Source organism: Emys orbicularis, chromosome 9 (genome assembly GCF_028017835.1).
Source record: "Emys orbicularis isolate rEmyOrb1 chromosome 9, rEmyOrb1.hap1, whole genome shotgun sequence".
In the NCBI taxonomy this organism is placed as follows: Eukaryota; Metazoa; Chordata; order Testudines; family Emydidae; genus Emys; species Emys orbicularis.
Window position 1 is genome coordinate 71,853,322 of NC_088691.1, and position 18,695 is coordinate 71,872,016.

The 18,695-nt window shown below is 43.0% G+C and overlaps 1 protein-coding gene across 7 annotated transcripts in view; it reads left to right on the top strand.

Moving 5' to 3' along the window:
* AGFG1 (ArfGAP with FG repeats 1) overlaps positions 1 to 14,480 on the top strand; it is a 75,802-nt gene extending 61,322 nt beyond the window's left edge. For 3 of the 7 annotated variants that reach the window (XM_065410276.1, XM_065410278.1, XM_065410281.1), the window contains 5 exons: positions 253 to 345; positions 2,730 to 2,777; positions 4,241 to 4,399; positions 10,673 to 10,764; positions 13,683 to 14,480. In XM_065410276.1, the coding sequence (XP_065266348.1) occupies positions 253 to 345; positions 2,730 to 2,777; positions 4,241 to 4,399; positions 10,673 to 10,764; positions 13,683 to 13,742 (452 nt within the window). In that variant the 3' untranslated portion in view covers positions 13,743 to 14,480. The remainder of the gene's footprint in view (positions 1 to 252; positions 346 to 2,729; positions 2,778 to 4,240; positions 4,400 to 10,672; positions 10,765 to 13,682) is intronic. The other 4 variants (XM_065410277.1, XM_065410280.1, XM_065410279.1 and 1 more) reach the window with 2 other exon arrangements.
* The last annotated feature ends 4,215 nt before the right edge of the window (positions 14,481 to 18,695 follow it).

The following is an 18,695-nucleotide window of genomic DNA, read 5'->3' on the forward strand; positions in this document are numbered from 1 at the left end:
TAGTAGTACTAATGACTTCACTGTCATTAGAAATGATGACCTACACTGTTGCCAGTGCAGGCAATATGATGTAAGTAGTCTAAAATATATATATAAAAAAAATCTCATGTAGTACCCAACACAGAAAAGGTATGGAAAAACCTCTTATGTAAAGTTATTTCTGACTGTCTTTGACTTTGTGAAGGATGTGTAGAACAAACGTAAATCAACACAGCACTGTATAAATTTTTTTTTTAATTGTTAATCTTTCAGCAGCACCTTCCACAAATCCATTTGTAGCTGCCCCTGTCGCTCCAGTGGCACCTTCAACAAACCCGTTCCAGACCAATAGCCGAGGAGCAACAGGTTAGAAAAATAAAATTGCACTGTACAGTTTTATATGCTGTGCAAGAGCATACACTTAATTTCAGAACTTCATTATATTTGTAGTTTCATAACTTTATTTTTTAGCAAGTGACTGAAAATAGGTCATGCACAAGTCAATGTAAAATTCTGCACTCTGTTTTTAAGTAAAAGAGCACAATATTTAAATAAGACATATAGCCAAATTGTCAAACTGTTGTTTAAGTGGAGGATGACATTTCATTTTGACCTTTTCAAAACATTCCCCAAGCTTCCAGGCAACCTGCATAGTGAGGCACCTGGAAGTTCTGGGAGTCTCAACTGTGGGGCAGATACCTGGAGGGCTACCTGGAAGCCATTGAAACCAGAGCTTCCAAGAGCTGTGAACTTGGCTTCTGGCTCCCCATCAGACAGGGTACTAAGGAGCCAGGAACCAGGACTGCAAAGGAGGCTGGTAGGTGACTGGCAGGAAATCAGGCTAGGTAGGTTTTTTTTTTTAAAAAATGCCTGGCTTCCATCTCTATTGCCATGGTCTCATGGAACATTTCAGTTTCAGTGATTTGCCATTTTCTGGTGTACGAATGTTCCGTTCGAAATTTTTCCAACCAGCTCTAGTAATTATTCTGTCTCTAAATTCCCCCTCCAGTTTTAATTGGCTACAGCATTGACCTGCTGTATTGTTTTAAACCTGCTGTGTACTACTTGTTGCTGTTACATGCTAGGTGTGATTGTGTTAGTGTTGGCTGTAACAATTTATTTATAGAGTTTGAAAAGCACTTTGGGGTACTCAGTAATGAAAGGCAGTATCTGTAGGGCCTCTTAGCTCCAGCTAGCTGCAGAATATAAATTCTGTTGCACTTTGGAAATTCTGCAGCAGTTTCATTTAGAATAAAAATATAAAAAATTAATAATGCAAGCAGTACAGTAGGCCCTATGATTGAGATATGAACACTAGTTGGATATTTAAGTATTTGAAACAGTTTACTGTGACATTTGCACTGTCGCTGTCAGAATTTATAGCCCATTTAAATAAATGGAGCAATTCTAGCTTTTATCATTCTTTGCACCCTCAAAGACAAACCCCACATCCATTCACGTTTTCAGGTTTTTCCTTCCCTACCATTAGGGTGAGAAATCCTTTTAAATGATAGCTTGAATTAATGGAGCACAATTCTGAAACAGGAAGTAAATTCTGCAGAATCCATGGGGCCATGACTCCATATGTAAAATAGTTTAATTTATAAATTGAAAAATCAGCTTAATGTTCCTTCTTACAATACAATGCTCCTGGTTTAGACTCTACTACTAGTATAATATTTTATTCTATGCTTAATTCTTTATCTGCAACGCTGAATTTTAGGATTAGCCCCATGTGGCAACTGTGGCTATTCTGCCATTTAATAGACTCTACTGTTTGATTAAAACCTTCGGTATGCAACCAAAATTCTCTCCTTTATTTAATGCCATCCCAGTATTACGATCTGTACCACTTTGGACTATCTTTAAAAATTCATGTCATTCTTTTGTATCCTTAAAAAATTATAGCTTTTAAAGAGGCTGTTGGAATTACCTTCAGAAGGTCTCTGCCAGAGAGTGACCTAGGATATGCCTACACTGCCTGCAGTTTGAACTGTGCGGATGTGAGTTGCGCTGTAACTCCCCTGTATGGATGCTGCAGATGTGAACTAGAAGGCTCCTAGTTTACATTTAATATAATAACCCTGTTTGAAGAGGATTATGTTATGTGAAGTAGTAACTTTTTAGTTCACATCCACACACTGAGTTACAGTTCAGCGCTTTGGTGTGCACTGCTATTCACTCTCCCCTTAGGCTGAACTGCAGGGCTGTGTAGACAGGCCCCAAGTGTGAAGGTGGTTTTTTTAGATTATCCCTTTAAAACAAATTCTATTCAACCACTTCCGAGTTCCCTTACTTCCGAAAACATGCTGTCCTTTGAAAAAGTGTTTGGGCATCAACAAGTTTTACTGTACTTCAGTTAAGTATCTGATAGGATATTGTAATTAATATTTCCTGTCTCAAGTTCCTTTCTGCAAACTTGATAAGTGTAATAAGATTGCTTATAATTTAGCTTTATGCTATATTTGCATCTTGCGTGCAGTGTAAATGGGTTTGGTATAAACTTTATAGTGTATTTTAGAAAAAAGCCTTTGACTTTAGCATAATTATTTCAGGTAACACCTATAATTTACCAATTGGTCTGCAGTACACTTGATAAATCCAAAGTTTAGTTGTTAGAAAATTTGTACAGGTTTTAAAAAAGCTCTTTTAATCACTGGACTTTTTGTCATGTAAAATAGTTGTATAAAAATGACTGTTCAGAAATCTATAAATCATTTGACATTGGTCTTTTTGTGGCTTTCCATAAGGCCTCTCGGGAGCAATGCACTCTCACATATTTCCTCAGGCTCATTTTGGTAGGTGGCCACATTTGATATCTGAGTTTCGTGTGGCTAATTGTTTACTTGCTTGTGAAAGCTTATTGCCAGCTTCCTGGTTCTCTGCATGTAAATTTTGAGTAGGCTATTTTCCATATTTTAAAATGGAGTGAGCATGGATGTGTGGCACTTGGAAAAAATTCTTTGTCTTAGTATAATTTTTTATTTGCATCAAGCAATTAAGTAATTATTGCTTACCTCCATGGTCACGTTAGTAGACGCTTACAACTTATTTGAGTAAATTCTTTGACGCTTGCTTATAGTAAGTTTGATACCTTTTGGATATCCCAAACCGTTGCACAATTTGTCAGTGTGTTTGGGTTTGCTGTTTTGTCAAGCTGTTCATTATTAAATAGCCTCTTCTGTTGATGGTAATTTGTGAAAGTAATGTCAATGCATTCTTTGTATGTACTGTATCAATTATCTGTTTACTTTATATCCCATACTTGTCTTATTCCGCTTTTAATGGTTACTTAAATATATACACTCTCTCACCATTCCTTTCCTGACAATAGTTTACCTTTCAGTTAATCAAATATGTTGATTTGGAATTCAATTTGTGCAAATTTTATACCAAAGAAAGTCAAATTAAAATTTGTAACACATTAAAAGAATGGTTACACTTAATGCTGAATTAGAGCAAAAATGCTGCAGAAATGCCTAACATTTATGTTTATACCAAAAAGCTTTGTGTGCTGTTTAATATTAATCACAGTAAACCCCGAAGGATTTAATAATGGTTTTGTTGCTAGTCATACTGTGCTGCTCTTAATCAACATTTCTCTGAAGACATGCCTGGGGTGCATAAATACTGTAGGTTTGTTCTACCTGGAATGTTCAGTAACAGTGAGGCAGATGAGATTTTTTTTAAAGCACTATCTCAATCTTAAACTAAGGAATTCTGTGCTAGGAATTTTGTATACAAGTCTGTGCATGGTAGGAAGTTATTTTAAAAGAACACTGAAGATTGATTTTACAACTTTTTCATTGTTTATAATTTCACCTTGGAAATTATAAACTGAAATTTTTTCAGACCTAACATTTTTTTCCATTGAACATACATGCTGTTTTTTTGGTGTTGCCTGTAAGTACTGGCCTCCACATGAACTCTTTACCAGAAATAACTTTTGGAAGCACTTGAGTAGAAGTAAAACATGGAAAAGAATTCCATGGACTTTACAGATACTAATGTAATCAGAAAAGTTGGACCTAGCCAACTTGACAGTGTTCTTCTTGCAATTTAGCTTAAAATTTTTATCTTGCATGTATTTTATTTAATTTCTAGTGAGCAAATTAATTTAGTGTTACTGGAAGCTGAGATTAACCCATCCACTGGCAGTTGGGTGTGTATTACGAAGCTAGTGAGATTCTTCTTAGAGTGGCATTGTAGTAAATTTTGTATAAGAAATTACTTGTAAATTGAATGCTATTTCCCTTGCCAGCGGCAACATTTGGCACAGCATCCATGAGCATGCCTGCAGGATTTGGAACTCCTGCATCCTACAGTCTTCCTACTAGCTTCAGTGGCAATTTCCAGCAGCCTGCCTTCCCAACCCAGGGAGCTTTCCCACAACAGACTGTTTTTGCTCAGCAACCAAATGGTAAGTCCATACATACCTGAAATCTTGGTTAAGCAAGTGGGACTATGTAAAGGAAATTTCTTGCATGTAAGGGGCAGGCGTGACAGGAGTAGATCTTAATTTTTCTGTCAGTTGTGGTACGTTGCTACTAGCAAAAAACTGACTATGGGTATGTCTACACTACGAAATTAGGTCGAATTTATAGAAGCCGGTTTTATACAGTCGATTGTGTGTGTGTGTGTGTGTGTGTGTGTGTGTGTCCCCACATAAAATGCTCTAAGTGCATTAAGTCGACGGACCGCATCCACAGTACCGAGGCTAGCGTCGACTTCTGGAGCGTTGCACTGTGGGTAGCTATCCCACAGTTCCCGCAGTCTCCGCCGCCCATTGGAATTCTGGGTTGAGATCCCAATGGCTGATGATGCGAAAACAGTGTCGCGGGGGGTTCTGGGTACATGTCGTCAGGCCCCTCCCCCTCTGTCAGAGCAATGGCAGACAATCGATTTGTGCCTTTTTACCTGGGTTACCTGTGCAGACAACATACCACGGCAAGCATGGAGCCCGCTCAGCTCAGCTCACTGTCACCATATGTCATCTGGGTGCTGGCAGACATGGTACTGCATTGCTACACAGCAGCAGCTCCTTGCCTTTTGACAGTGGATGGTGTATTACGACTGGTATCAGTCGTCGTCGTCGTACTCCTCAGTGAGTTCGGTCAGAGGCACCTGGGCAGACATGTTTTGTCTCCTGGAGACTCAGTCCTGCCGGCAGTCCTATTGAACCGTCTTGACGGTGATGGCTAGCAGTCGTAAAACAGCATCTTCTGCCAAGCACCCAGAAGATGCCGATGGCTATCAGTCATGCTGCACCGTCTGCTGCCAGCCTAAGATCTAAAAAATAGATGGACCAGATTTGTTCTGTATTCATTTGCTTCCCCCTCCCTCCGTGAAATCAACGGCCTGCTAAAGCCAGGGTTTTGAGTTCAATCTTTGGGGGGGCCATTCTGTGTGACAGTTGTTTGTGTTCCTCCCTGATGCACAGCCACCTTTGTTGATTTTAATTCCCTGTACCTGTAAGCCATGTCTTCACTCGCCCCTCCCTCCCTCCGTCAGACAATAGTTTCGTGCCTTTTTTCAGCCCAGACGCCATAGCACTGGGATCATGGAGCCCGCTCAGATCACCGCGGCAGTTATGAGCACTATGAACACCATGCGCATTGTCCTGGAGTATATGCAGAGCCAGAACATGCCAAAGCAAAACCAGGCGAGGAGGCGATTGCAGTGATTGCAGCGCGGCGACAAGAGTGATGAGGAAATTGACATTGACATGGACATTGACCTCTCACAAAGTACGGGCCCCAGCAATGTGCAAATCATGGTGTTACTGGGGCAGGTTCATGCCGTGGAACGCCGATTCTGGGCCCGGGAAACAAGCACAGACTGGTGGGACCGCATCGTGTTGCAGGTGTGGGACAATTCCCAGTGGCTGCGAAAGTTTCGCATGCGTAAGGGCACTTTCATGGAACTTTGTGACTTGCTTTCCCCTGCCCTGAAGCGCCAAAATACCAGGATGAGAGCAGCCCTCACAGCTGAGAAGTGAGTGGCGATAGCCCTGTGGAAGCTTGCAACGCCAGACAGCTACCGGTCAATCGGGAATCAATTTGGAATGGGCAAATCTACTGTGGGGGCTGCTGTGATCCAAGTAGCCAACGCAATCAAAGACCTGCTGATATCAAGGGTAGTGACTCTGGGAAACGTGCAGGTCATAGTGGATGGCTTTGCTGCAATGGGATTCCCAAACTGTGGTGGGGCGATACACGGAACCCATATCCCTATCTTGTCACCGGAGCACCAAGCCACCGAGTACATAAACTGCAAGGGGTACTTTTCAATGCTGCTGCAAGCCCTGGTGGATCACAAGGGACGTTTCACTAACATCAACGTGGGATGGCCGGGAAAGGTACATGACGCTCGCGTCTTCAGGAACTCTGGTCTGTTTCAAAAGCTGGAGGAAGGGACTTTCTTCCCGGACCAGAAAATAACCGTTGGGGATATTGAAATGCCTATCGTTATCCTTGGGGACCCAGCCTACCCCTTAATGCCATGACTCATGAAGCCGTACACAGGCAGCCTGGACAGTAGTCAGGACCTGTTCAACTATAGGCTGAGCAAGTGCCGAATGGTGGTAGAATGTGCATTTGGACGTTTAAAAGCGCGCTGGCACAGTTTACTGACTCGGATAGACCTCAGCGAAGCCAATATTCCCATTGTTATTGCTGCTTGCTGTGCGCTCCACAATATCTGTGAGTAAGGGGGAGACGTTTATGGCGGGGTGGGAGGTTGAGGCAAATCGCCTGGCCGCTGATTACGCGCAGCCAGACACCAGGGCAGTTAGAGTACAGCAGGGCGCGGTGCGCATCAGAGAAGCTTTGAAAACCAGTTTTGTGACTGGCCAGGCTATGGTATGAAACTTCTGTTTGTTTCTCCTTGATGAACCCTTCTCCTCCTCCCCCCCCCCCCCCCGGTTCACTCTAATTCCCTGTAAACTAACCACCCTCCCCTCCCCCCTTCGAGCACCGCTTGCAGAGGCAATAAAGTCCATTGTTACTTCACATTCATGCATTCTTTATTAATTCATCACACAACTAGGGGGATAACTGCCAAGGTAGCCTGGGAGGGATGGGGGAGGAGGGAAGGAAAAGGACACACTGCAGTTTAAAACTTTAACACTTATTGAAGGCCAGCCTTCTGATTCTTGGGCAATCATCTGGGGTGGAGTGGCTGGGTGGCCGGAGACCCCCCACCGCGTTCTTGGGCGTCTGGGTGAGGAGGCAATGTAACTTGGGCAGGAGGGCTGTTGGTTACACAGGGGCTGTAGCGGCGGTCTCTACTCCTGCTGCCTTTCCTGCAGCTCAACCATACACTGGAGCATTTCAGTTTGATGCTCCAGCAGCCGGAGCATCGACTCTTGCCTTCTGTCAGCAAGCTGACGCCACCTATCCTCTTCAGCCCGCAACTTGCTCTCTTCAGCCCGCGATTCAGCCCGCCACCTCTCCTCTCGTTCATATTGTGCTTTTTTGCACTCTGACATTGACTGCCTCCACGCATTCTGCTGTGCTCTGTCAGCGTGGGAGGACATCTGGAGCTCCGAGAACGTATCATCCCGAGTCCGCCGTTTTCTCCTTCTAATCTTCACTAGCCTCTGTGAAGGAGAAACATTTGCAGCTGGTGGAGGAGAAGGGAGAGGTGGTTAAAAAAGACACATTTTAGAGAACAATGGGTACACTCTTTCACGTTAAATTTTGCTTTTCACATTACACAGCACATGTGCTTTCGTTACAAGGTCGCATTTTTCCCCTTATATTGAGGGCCTGCCGGTTTGGTGTGAGAGATCAATCACGCAATGCCAGGCAACAGAATTCGGCTTGCAGGCAGCCATGGTAAGCCACAGTCTTTTGGCTTTTTTAAATCTTCATAACATGTGGGAATGGTTTCAAACAGCAGCACCCTCATTTCCCATACCAAGCACCCGTTGGGTTGGCCATTTAAAATGGGTTTGCAATGTAAAAGGAGGGGCTGCGGTTTCCGGGTTAACATGCAGCACAAACCCAACTACCCACCCCCCCCCCACACACACACAATTCTCTGGGATGATCACTTCACCCCTCCCCCCCACCGCGTGGCTAACAGCGGGGAACATTTCTGTTCAGCCGAGCAGGAACGGGCACTTCTGAATGTCCCCTTAATAAAATCACCCCATTTCAACCAGGTGACCGTGAATGATATCACTCTCCTGAGGATAACAGAGAGAGATAAGGAATGGATGTTGTCTGCATGCCAGCAAACACCGGGACCATACGCTGCCATGCTTTGTTATGCAATGATTCCAGACTACGTGCTACTGGCCTGGCGTGGTAAAGTGTCCTACCATGGCGGACGGGATAAGGCAGCCCTCCCCAGAAACCTTTTGCAAAGGCTTTGGGAGTACATGAAGGAGAGCTTTCTGGAGATGTCCCTGGAGGATTTCCGCTCCATCCCCATACACGTTAATAGGCTTTTCCAGTAGCTGTACTGGCTGCGATTGCCAGGGCAAATTAATGATTAAACACGCTTGCTTTTAAACCATGTGTAATATTTACAAAGGTACACTCACCAGAGGTCCCTTGTGTGCCCTCAGGGTCTGGGAGCATGCCTTGGGTGAGTTCGGGGGTTACTGGTTCCAGGTCCAGGGTGATAAACATATCCTGGCTGTGGGGTAAACCGGTTTCTCCGCTTCCTTGCTGTGAGCTATCTTCATTGTCTTCATCATCATTTTCCTCGTACCCCGAACCCGCTTCCCTGTTGCGTGATTCTCCATTGATTGGAGTCGAAGCACACGGTTGGGGTAGTGGTGGCTGCACCCCCTAGCATGGCATGCAGCTCCGCGTAGAAGCGGCATGTTTGCGGCTCTGCACCGGACCTTCCGTTTGCCTCTCTGGCTTTGTGGTAGGCTTGCCTTAGCTCCTTAATTTTCATGCGGCACTGCTGTGCGTCCCTGTTATGGCCTCTGTCCTTCATGGCCTTTGAGACTTTTTCTAATATTTTGCCATTTCGTTTACTGCTACGGAGTTTAGCTAGCACTGATTCATCTCCCCATATGGCGAGCAGATCCCATACTTCCCGTTCGGTCCATGCTGGAGCTCTTTTGCGATCCTGGGACTCCATCATGGTTACCTGTGCTGATGAGCTCTGCGTGGTCACCTGTGCTCTCCACGCTGGGCAAACAGGAAATGGAAATTCAAAAGTTCGCGGGGCTTTTCCTGTCTACCTGGTCAGTGCATCTGAGTTGAGAGTGCTGTCCAGAGCGGTCACAATGAAGCACTGTGGGATAGCTCCCGGAGGCCAATAACGTCGAATTCCGTCCACACTACCCCAAATCCGACCCGCAAAGGCCGATTTCAGCGCTAATCCCCTCGTCGGAGGTGGAGTAAAGAAACCAGTTTAAAGGGCCCTTTAAGTCGAAAAAAAGGGCTTCGTCGTGTGGACGTGTCCAGGCTTAATTCGATTTAACGCTGCTAAATTCGACCTAAACTCGTAGTGTAGACCAGGCCTATGAAATACTCTAACTACCTTTTAGCAATCCAAGTTGATACTTAACTTCTAATGTACATTTTCCTTATCTTGGATCTTTTGGGATGATCTTGCAACAGTATATAATTGCATGACTAAAGAACTTGGTTTCTGCATTGTCTTTTATAGCATGGTATAATCTTTGTCAAATGTGTCCAGTTTTATTGCTATAACTATGATCACTATCTCTGAAACAACATGACAGTGAGACTTTTTAGTTGGATTTTTTACTGAAACTTTTGTGCAGGGAAGAAGACTGTTTTTCACTCCTGTATGTGTCTGGAACCCATTATAACATATTTTCCTCAAACCTTAAAAAGGGGAGAGGGCTAGAGAGAATCAAAGAAAATAGCCTAAATTATTTTTTTATGAATTTTTACATGCAGGAAAAGGTCCAAAAACAAAACGGGGCACTGGAATATAATCAGAAAGGAATGACTTTGGAACCTTTAGAAATAACACAATTTACACAAACCGAACAGAGTTTTCAATCAACGATAGAAATTTACAGATAGGCAAAATAAGAAAATTGCTGCTTGAGAACTTATTTGAGTTAAAATCCAGTGATTTAAGACTTTTGAATTAGGTTTGTTACAAGTGGACTAACATGAATCGTGAAAAGTTATTTGTTTTAAGCATATTTCATTTGTATATTTTTGTTGTGTTGACAAGTGTTTTAAGGGTTTACAAAGCTTTAATTTTTTGAATCTCAATAGTTCTAAGTAATTTTTACAGCTGAAAAATTTAATTTGAACTTGTATTGTTAGTGTTTGGCGTTTTACTTACCGATGAGGAGGATAATAAATTTTCACTTCCATGTTCACTCTGATTACGTTAAATTGATTAGAAACTTACTAGAGTGTCATGTAGTAGAACAACATCGGAGCGTTTTGGCTTAGAAACAGTCATGGGAATTCTTCTAAAAACATGTTTCCATAGGAACTGAAAGAAAATTCATCGATTTTTAAAATTTGTTTTGAAGTTTTGCATAAATGTATATTTAGAGAGGCTAAATTATGGACCAGATTTGACCCAGTCCTGTTGCCTTGATGGACAAATTACCAATGCACTAAAAGGTTTAACTTGCGTCACTGTGGTGGGAGTGGGCTTATAGGGAATAGTCTTCTGCCTTTAAAGGCTTGGCCACCAGTATGAAGCTACTTCTAACATCTTTTATCTTGACAAGGTGCAGGTTTTGCTGCATTTGGACAGGCAAAGCCTGTAGTAACCCCCTTTGGACAAGTTGCTGCTGTTGGAGTATCTAGTAATCCTTTTATGGTAAGTGAGAATTATTACACAGTAATAGTAAATCTTACAGGTCCAAAAAGAGATGTAATCTACAATACATTTAATTTAGATACGCATGCAGCTTGATTTTGTTTTAACTTAGGGAAGGCAGCATGTGATCTCCTAGATGCAATTCAGTATTCAGATGACATGACATTGATAAGGCTGTTCAAAATCAGACCGAGGTATTTATGTACAATGATCTTATTGGGGTGTACAGTAACACCTCGCTTAATGTTGTAGTTATATTCCTGAAAAATGCTACTTTAAGCGAAACGGCAATGATGCTTGTGAAGCTTGGTTGAGTTGGTGGAGTCAGAGGGTGGAAGAGGGTGGGCTATTTCTCAGGGAATGCCTTACTGCTAAATGATGAACTAGCACTCAGCTGAGCCCTCAAGGGTTAACATGTTGTTAATATAGCCTCATACTCTGCAAGGCAGCAGGAATGGAGGGAGGAGTCACAGCATGGCAAAGAGAGAGACCCTGTGTGTGAGAGAGATGTGCATTGCCCCTTTAAGTACGCTGACCTCACTCTAAGTACATTGCCTTTTTAAGTAGATCATCAAGTAGAAACAGCAGCTGCTGCTGCCAGCAAGCTCCCTCTGTCCTGAGCCCTGTTGTTCCCCCCTGCTCTATGGAGATGGGGTACAGGGAACGGTAGGAGGGGGACACCCTGACATTAGCACCACTGTTTCCCTTCCCACCCCGCGCAAAGCAAGCAGGAGGCTCCTGGGAGCAGCTCCAAGGCAGAGGGCAGGAGCAGCACATGGCAGTGGGGGGAGGGACAGCTGAACTGCCCGTCAATTGATAGCTTGCTGTGCGGTTGCCGCACAGGGAACTTAAGGGAGCAGGGAGCTGATGGGGGGGCGCTGCCAGTCCACCCTGGTTCCAAGCCCCCACCAGGTAGCTCCAACCAGCTGCTCTTTCTGCAAGCAGTGGACAAAGCAGGTGGCTGCCAAACAACGTTATAAGGGAGCATTGCACAAATTTAAATGAGCATGTTCCCTAATTGATCAGCAACGTAACAATGAAACAACGTTAACCGGGAGGACATTAAGTGAGGAGTTACTGTATTTTAGAATAAACCACTAAAAAGCACAACAGTGTATAAAGTATTAAGTAGGGCTGTCGATTAATCGCAGTTAACTCACGTGATTAACTCAAAAAATTAACTACGATTAAAAAAATTAATTGCGATGAATTGCACTGTTAAACAATAGAATACCAATTGAAATGTATTAAATATTTTTGGATGTGTTTCTACATTTTCAAATATATTTATTTCTATTACAACACAGGATACTAAGTGTACAGTGCTCACTTTATATTATTATTTTTTATTACAAATATTTGCAATATAAAAATGATAAAAGAAATAGTATTTTTCAATTCACCTCATCTCCTTATCATGAAAGTGTAACTTACAAATGTAGATTTTTGTTTGTTTGTTACATAACTGCAGCCTACTCAAAAACAAAACAATGTAAAACTTTAGAGCCTACAAGTCTACTCAGTCCTACTTCTTGTTCAGCCAATTGCTAAGACAAACAAGTGTGTTGACATTTACAGGAGATTCAGGTGACATTGTAAATAAGAAGCAGTCAGCAGTAAGTGAGAACAGCCGTTCGCATGGCACTTTTTTAGCCGGCATTGCAAGGTATTTATGTACCAGATATGCTAAACATTCATATGCCCCTTCATGCTTTGGCCACCATTCCAGAGGACATGCTGCTGAAGCTTGTTAAAAAAAAAAATGCGTTAATTAAATTTGTGACTGAACTCTTTGGGGGAGAATTGTATGTCTCCTGTTCTGTTTTACCCACATTTTGCCATATATTTCATGTTATAGCTGTCTCAGATGATGACCCAGCACATGTTCGTTTTAAGAACGTTTTCACAGCAGATTTGACAAAACGCAAAGAAGAAACCATTGTGAGATCTAAAAATAGCTACAGCACTCGACCCAAAGTTTAAGAATCTGAAGTCCCTTCACACCTTGTCACTCTCAGATTTTGGGAGAATGTTTTCAGATGTCTTAAAAGAGCAACACTCCGATGCGGAAACTACAGAACCCGATCCACCAAAGAAGAAAATCAACCTTTTGCTGGTGGCATCTGACTCAGATGATGAAAATGAACATGCGTTGGTCCGCTCTGCTTTGGATCGTTAACGAGCAGAACCCATCATCAGCATGGAGGCATGTATTCTGGAATGGTGGCTGAAGCAGGAAGGGACATATGAATCTTTAGCGCATCTGGCACGTGAATATCTTGCGATGCCAGCTACAACAGTGCCATGCGAATGCCTGTTCTCATTTTCAGGTGACATTGTAAACAAGACGTGGGCAGCATTACCACCTGCAAATTGTAACCAAACTTCTTTGTCTGAGCGATTGGCTGAAGTAGGACTGAGGGGACTTGTAGGTTCTAAAATTTTATATTGTTTTGTTTTTGAGTGCCGTTATTTTTTGTACGTAATTCTACATTTGTAAGTTCAACTTTCATTATAAAGAGATTGCACTACAGTACTTGTATTAGGTGAATTGAAAAATACTATTTTTTTACATTGCAAATATTTATAATAAAAAATAAAGTGAGCACTGTACAGTTTGTATTCTGTGTTGTAATTGAAATCAATATATTTGAAAATGTAGAGAACATCCAAAAATATTTAAATAATGGTATTCTATTATTGTTTAACAGTGCGATTAATCACGATAAATTTTTTTAATCGCGTGACAGCCCTAGTATTAAGCTATAACATAAAAAGGAAATCTTTCTTACCAAGGTAGTAACAGGCTTTTGTTTGTTTTTTATCCCATCCGGACACAGTACTTGTTTAGGGTTTGTCATGTGCAAAAACAGTTCGTACATTTGATTTGGGTTTTTTTGCCTCTCTCTGTTTTTCAGGCTGGAGCACCAACAGGACAGTTTCCCACAGGAAACTCATCAACCAATCCTTTCTTATAGCCTTATAGACACTTTACCCAAAAGAACTCTTATTTGGTCACATAATATCTCTGCGCCTCTTGCACTGTTGTCTTGTTTCACTGATCTTAGCTTTAAACACAGGAGAAGTCTTTAATAAAAAAAACAAACAAACCTGCATTGTGTATTAAAACCACCAGATAATATGTGCAAAACGGAGGGCTGTGGTAACATCCTTAACCTGTGAATTGGCAGGAGAAAAGTAGCGGTATCATGTATATTAAAATTGGCTAATAAGTAATTGCAGATACCACATTCATTATGCTGCAGTACTGTACATATTTTTTTCTTAGAAAATAGCTATTTGTGCATATCAGTATTTGTAACTTTAACACATTGTTATGTGAAAAATGTTACTGGGGAAATAGATCAGCCACTTTGAGGTGCTGTTGTATCTCTTGGAATGAATTACCTACATCATTTTAACCATTGCTATTGGAAGTCATGAAGTCAAATTGGAGGTTTTGTTCATTCTCCAAAATGTTTTCCATTCCGAAAGAGCTCTTCTATTTATACATGCCTACATTCTCTATAATGTAGAGGGATACCTGTCTGCCTAATAAAGCTGATCATGTTTTGCTACAGTTTGCAGGTGAAAAAAAAATAAATATTAGGGAAAAAAAAAGACTACGTGTATTCTTGCTGCTGTGCAGTAACAAATAATGGGTTGAAATGTAAGCAGTGTATGTACTTGTATATTGGTCTATTCATGAACACTTAAATAAAGCAAGGTAAACAAAGTGAGTCTGCAGGTTTTGCAGGTACATTTGAGGACACAACTTTCACACGATTCATCAAGTCAACTTATTAATGTCACAGGTCAGAATTGTCAGTTCATTTATCTCAGGGGAGGGCAAACTATGGCCTGCAGGCCAGATCCGGGCCGTCAGGGTTTTCAATCTGGCCTGCGGGATTGCCAACCCTGTGGCGCAGCAGGGCTAAGGCAGGCTCCCTGCCTGCACTGGCCCGCACCACTCCTGGAAGCAGCCGGCACCGCAGCCCCAGGGGGAGGGAGGGCAGAGGACTCCATGCGCTGCCCTTGCCTGCAGCTACTGCCCCCCACCCGCAGCTCCCATTGGCGGGGAACTGCAGCCAATGGGAGTTTCGGATGTGGTACCCGCAGGCGTGGGCAGCGTGTGGCGGAGCCGCCTGCCCCACCCCACCCCCAGGAGCCACTGCTGGACGTGCTGGCCACTTCCAGCCAGGGCAGGCAGGGAGCTTGCCTTAGCCCTGCTGCGCGCCACTGCCACCCTGGAGCTGCTTGAGGTAAGCAGTGACAGGCTGGAGCCTGCACCCTCAACCCCTCCTGCACCCTGCCCTCCAACCCCCTGCCCTGAGCCCCCTCCTGCACCCTGCACCCCCTCCTGCACCCCACCCCCTTGTCCTGAGCCCCTTCCTGCACCCCAACCCCTCTGCCCCAGCCCTACATTCATGGCCCTGCATACAATTTCCCCACCCAGATGTGGCTCTGAGGCCAAAAAGTTTGCCCATCCCTGATTTATCTCCTTACAATACCATTCAGATCAAACTTATGTAAAGCCGTTCTGTACAGGTGTTCACTAGGTGTTAGACTGCTGCACTCTTTGTATTTCTAATTATGCATCACTAACAAATACTAAAATTTCTTCAAATGTGGAAGGCTCCATAGTACTTTAATTGTGAAGGTGGATAGTGGGAACACGGAGTAACATTTTTTTAAAAATAAATGTTTAGAACCATTATTTTGGCACGTAGGGATAGATTCACAACGAGGATGTAGGAACTCCTAGGCAGCCCTGGGTTAGGTACCCAGCTCCCTATACAATGCATGGGGAGAGTCAGGCACATAAGAAAGGGATTCTCAGAAGCCCACAAGCTGAGTGGGGAGCTGCCTACGTTAAATGCAGAGGAAAGAGGCAGGGCTTCGGGTCCAGATCCACAAAGGGACTTAAGTGGCTAACTCACATTGATCTGCATCTTAGGTGCCTGTCTCCACTTGGGATTCTCAGCCCTGACCCTCTTCTGGAGATAGGCCTACCAAATCAGGTAGAGGAGAGATTTGAAAACAGGTCTTCCGCATCCCAAGTGAGTTACAAACTGACTGGTCAACCACACACCTTATTTGGAACCAGAGGTATGCAATCAGGCAGCAGCAAAGACCCCCCCCCCCCCCCCCCGTGCAAGTATAGCACTGTGTTAAACTGTTTAAAAAAATAAAGGGAACATTTTTTAGAAAAAAGATTTGAGACAAGGTAAGGAAACTGTTTCTGTGCTTGTTTCATTTAAATTAAAATAGTTAAAAGCAGCATTTTTCTTCTGCGTAATACAGCTTTGAATCGTTACTAAGTAACTGTTCACTTATAACCTTTTGAAAGAAAAACCATAACGTTTTGTTCAGTGTTACAAACATTTCAGTGTTACAAACAACCTCCATTCCTGAGGTGTTCGTAACTAAGGTTCTGCTGTTCTCCTATTGGCCCCAATTTGGCAAGACACAAGTACACATGCTTTTTAAGCCCATACCCCCTCCCTTTCCCTGGGAGGAAAAGAGGGGAGAATCACACAGGACAAATGCTAGTTGTGTTGCTTACTGGACTTCTGGAAGCACTCAAGTGATGGCAGTATAAAATTCTGAATAGAGTCCTGTTGACTGCAGTGGGACTAAAACACATGCTTAGACTGTGCTGAATTTTAAGTCCTCTGCTGGGCTGTATGTAGAACTCCAGTGAGAACTAAGATAAGTATTGGGGGCAGGATTATGCCCTTGCATGTTTGTTTCTCAGAGCTGCAATTGAAGAGGGTGAGTGAGGGGTTAGACCTATTTGAAAATTAGGCTTATATCTGTGTGCATTAGGAAAATCTCACATTAAAACCCCAGAGCATGAATAACTAGTCACACATTGCAGTATTGACCTAATTCAGTGAAGTGTGTCTAAAAAGCAGTATCAAGGTATTTAAGCTACAGGAATGTTGCATTGCTGGTTGTAACCTGTTTGTTCTTGTGATCCTTGTTCCTTAATGCTCAGGAGCACTTTGGGAGGCTCCGGCTTTCCTTTCTGCATTTGGTGGAGATAATCATATAAATATTTGTCAGGAAAATACCAACTATGAATGCAAAATAGCTGCTGTAAACTGGAAAAAAGTAGTAAAACTGTACACCCCTTTCTCCTAGGCCTTTGGGGAGTAAGGGGAGGGAGTGCATGGAGTTCCAGGGATTCTTCTCTCCCTGGGGAGGAGCAAAGAGCAGACTCCTCCATTTTTCACAACAGGAGGAGGCATCAGAGCTTCTGTGTTCTCTTTCCCTCCCCCCCCCCCCGCTTTCTGTGAGAATGGTGTCGACTGCAGCCCCCTGGTCTCCTATCAAACATCTCTGTGCTCCCGAGGGGTGGGGAACGGAGATCTTTGCCTGCCTCCTGAAGTAGCCCTGCTTGTCTGCACTTCCACAGAAGATGGGAAAGCTTTCCCATCAGTGAGGGTTTTCCCAGGCAGGGCTGGAAAATTGCATCAAGGCTACTCCCCTCCCCCACCCAATGCATGCATAGTATGTGGCCTTGCATGATGGAACTACCATAGCCAGGTTTGAACAGGGGTGGAAGTGGCTTTGAACCCGACAACCTTCAGCCGCCCTTTCAGTATCTCTGGGACCAGCATGGTAGTTCACAAGTCCTCTCTTAAACTCCCAAAAAAAGACTCTCAAAGGGAGCAGGGCTTGGCCTGATGTCTCACAAGACAACATGGGAGGTAGGTAAATACCGAGTCTTTCCAGATCCTTCACCACAACAGAATCCCTTCATCCAGGAGCCATCGCCTGGGTAAATAGGGCCTTTCTTGCCCTACCTCATCCTCACCCCTTTGGTCAGCAGGCCCACATTCCCTGGGCACACAGCTCTTTGGTCTAGCCCCTAATGAAAAGATACTTTTGTGTAGCCAGAGGAATCCAAAATAACTTTTGCTTTTCAGCTTCTCAAATTGTGAGCATCTCCTGTGCGCACATTCAAAAATTCTGGACCAAGCCCGCAAAAGTAAATGTTAAAATAAGTGACTGTCTTTATCGTCTTGTCAGGACTGAGATTCTTAGAGCGCACTTGGCCAGCAAAAGTGAGGGTTGTTTTTGTTTGTTTGTTTTTCTTTCCCCCTTTCAGGGTGGCTTTGTGAATTACTCTGAGATGTAATTGAGAGTACCCTTGATATTCTGCAAACATTGTAAAGGTTGAAAATGAGAGACAAGATGTTTTTTACTCTATATTAAGAAAATTCTCTGTGGAGAGTCCTCTGTTATAGAAACATCTCATGAATGTAGGCACTCATATGGAGAGCTCTTGTTTGTTTAAATCTTTTCCATTATTTGTCAGTGTGAGATCTGTTCCTGGCATCTTGAAAACATTAGTCTAACCAGGTATGTAGGTTCAAGAGGTGCCATTTTTTGCCTTCGTGAACCTCCTTAATAAAATACAAACAACTGTAGTTCTTTTGTAAAGATTATCTTGTTGATGAAACCTAAAACTAAGCTGACCGCTTGTTAAGGTTGCTGAAGGTTTCTGTACTACTTGCTCTACCTTGTTGCATAGTTGCTTCATTTTGCTGAAAGGATGAAGCATTGCTATTCTGCCTCATCTCAATTGGTTTGTTTGTAAACCACTTTGGGATAAAAACTGTTTCACAAATGTGAGATCACGTTATGCTGAATTTTTGAAAAATATTTTTCTCTTATGAAGCACTCAGGATTTATCTTCTAATGCTACTGATAAATCTCAGTTCTCTTTATACCTTGCTTCATGCCTTTGTTTATTTTATGCATTTGGTAGCACTCCGTGGATAGTCCATTTTAACGTTGGCCAGTTAATAGTTTGTTTCCTTTTTGGGAGGCAAGGAGGAAGAGGGGTGGTGTCTTTTACACGGCAATAGGAGAGAGAGACTTTTATTTTACTCCTCCCCTCCCCCCCCCAAAAAAAAGAG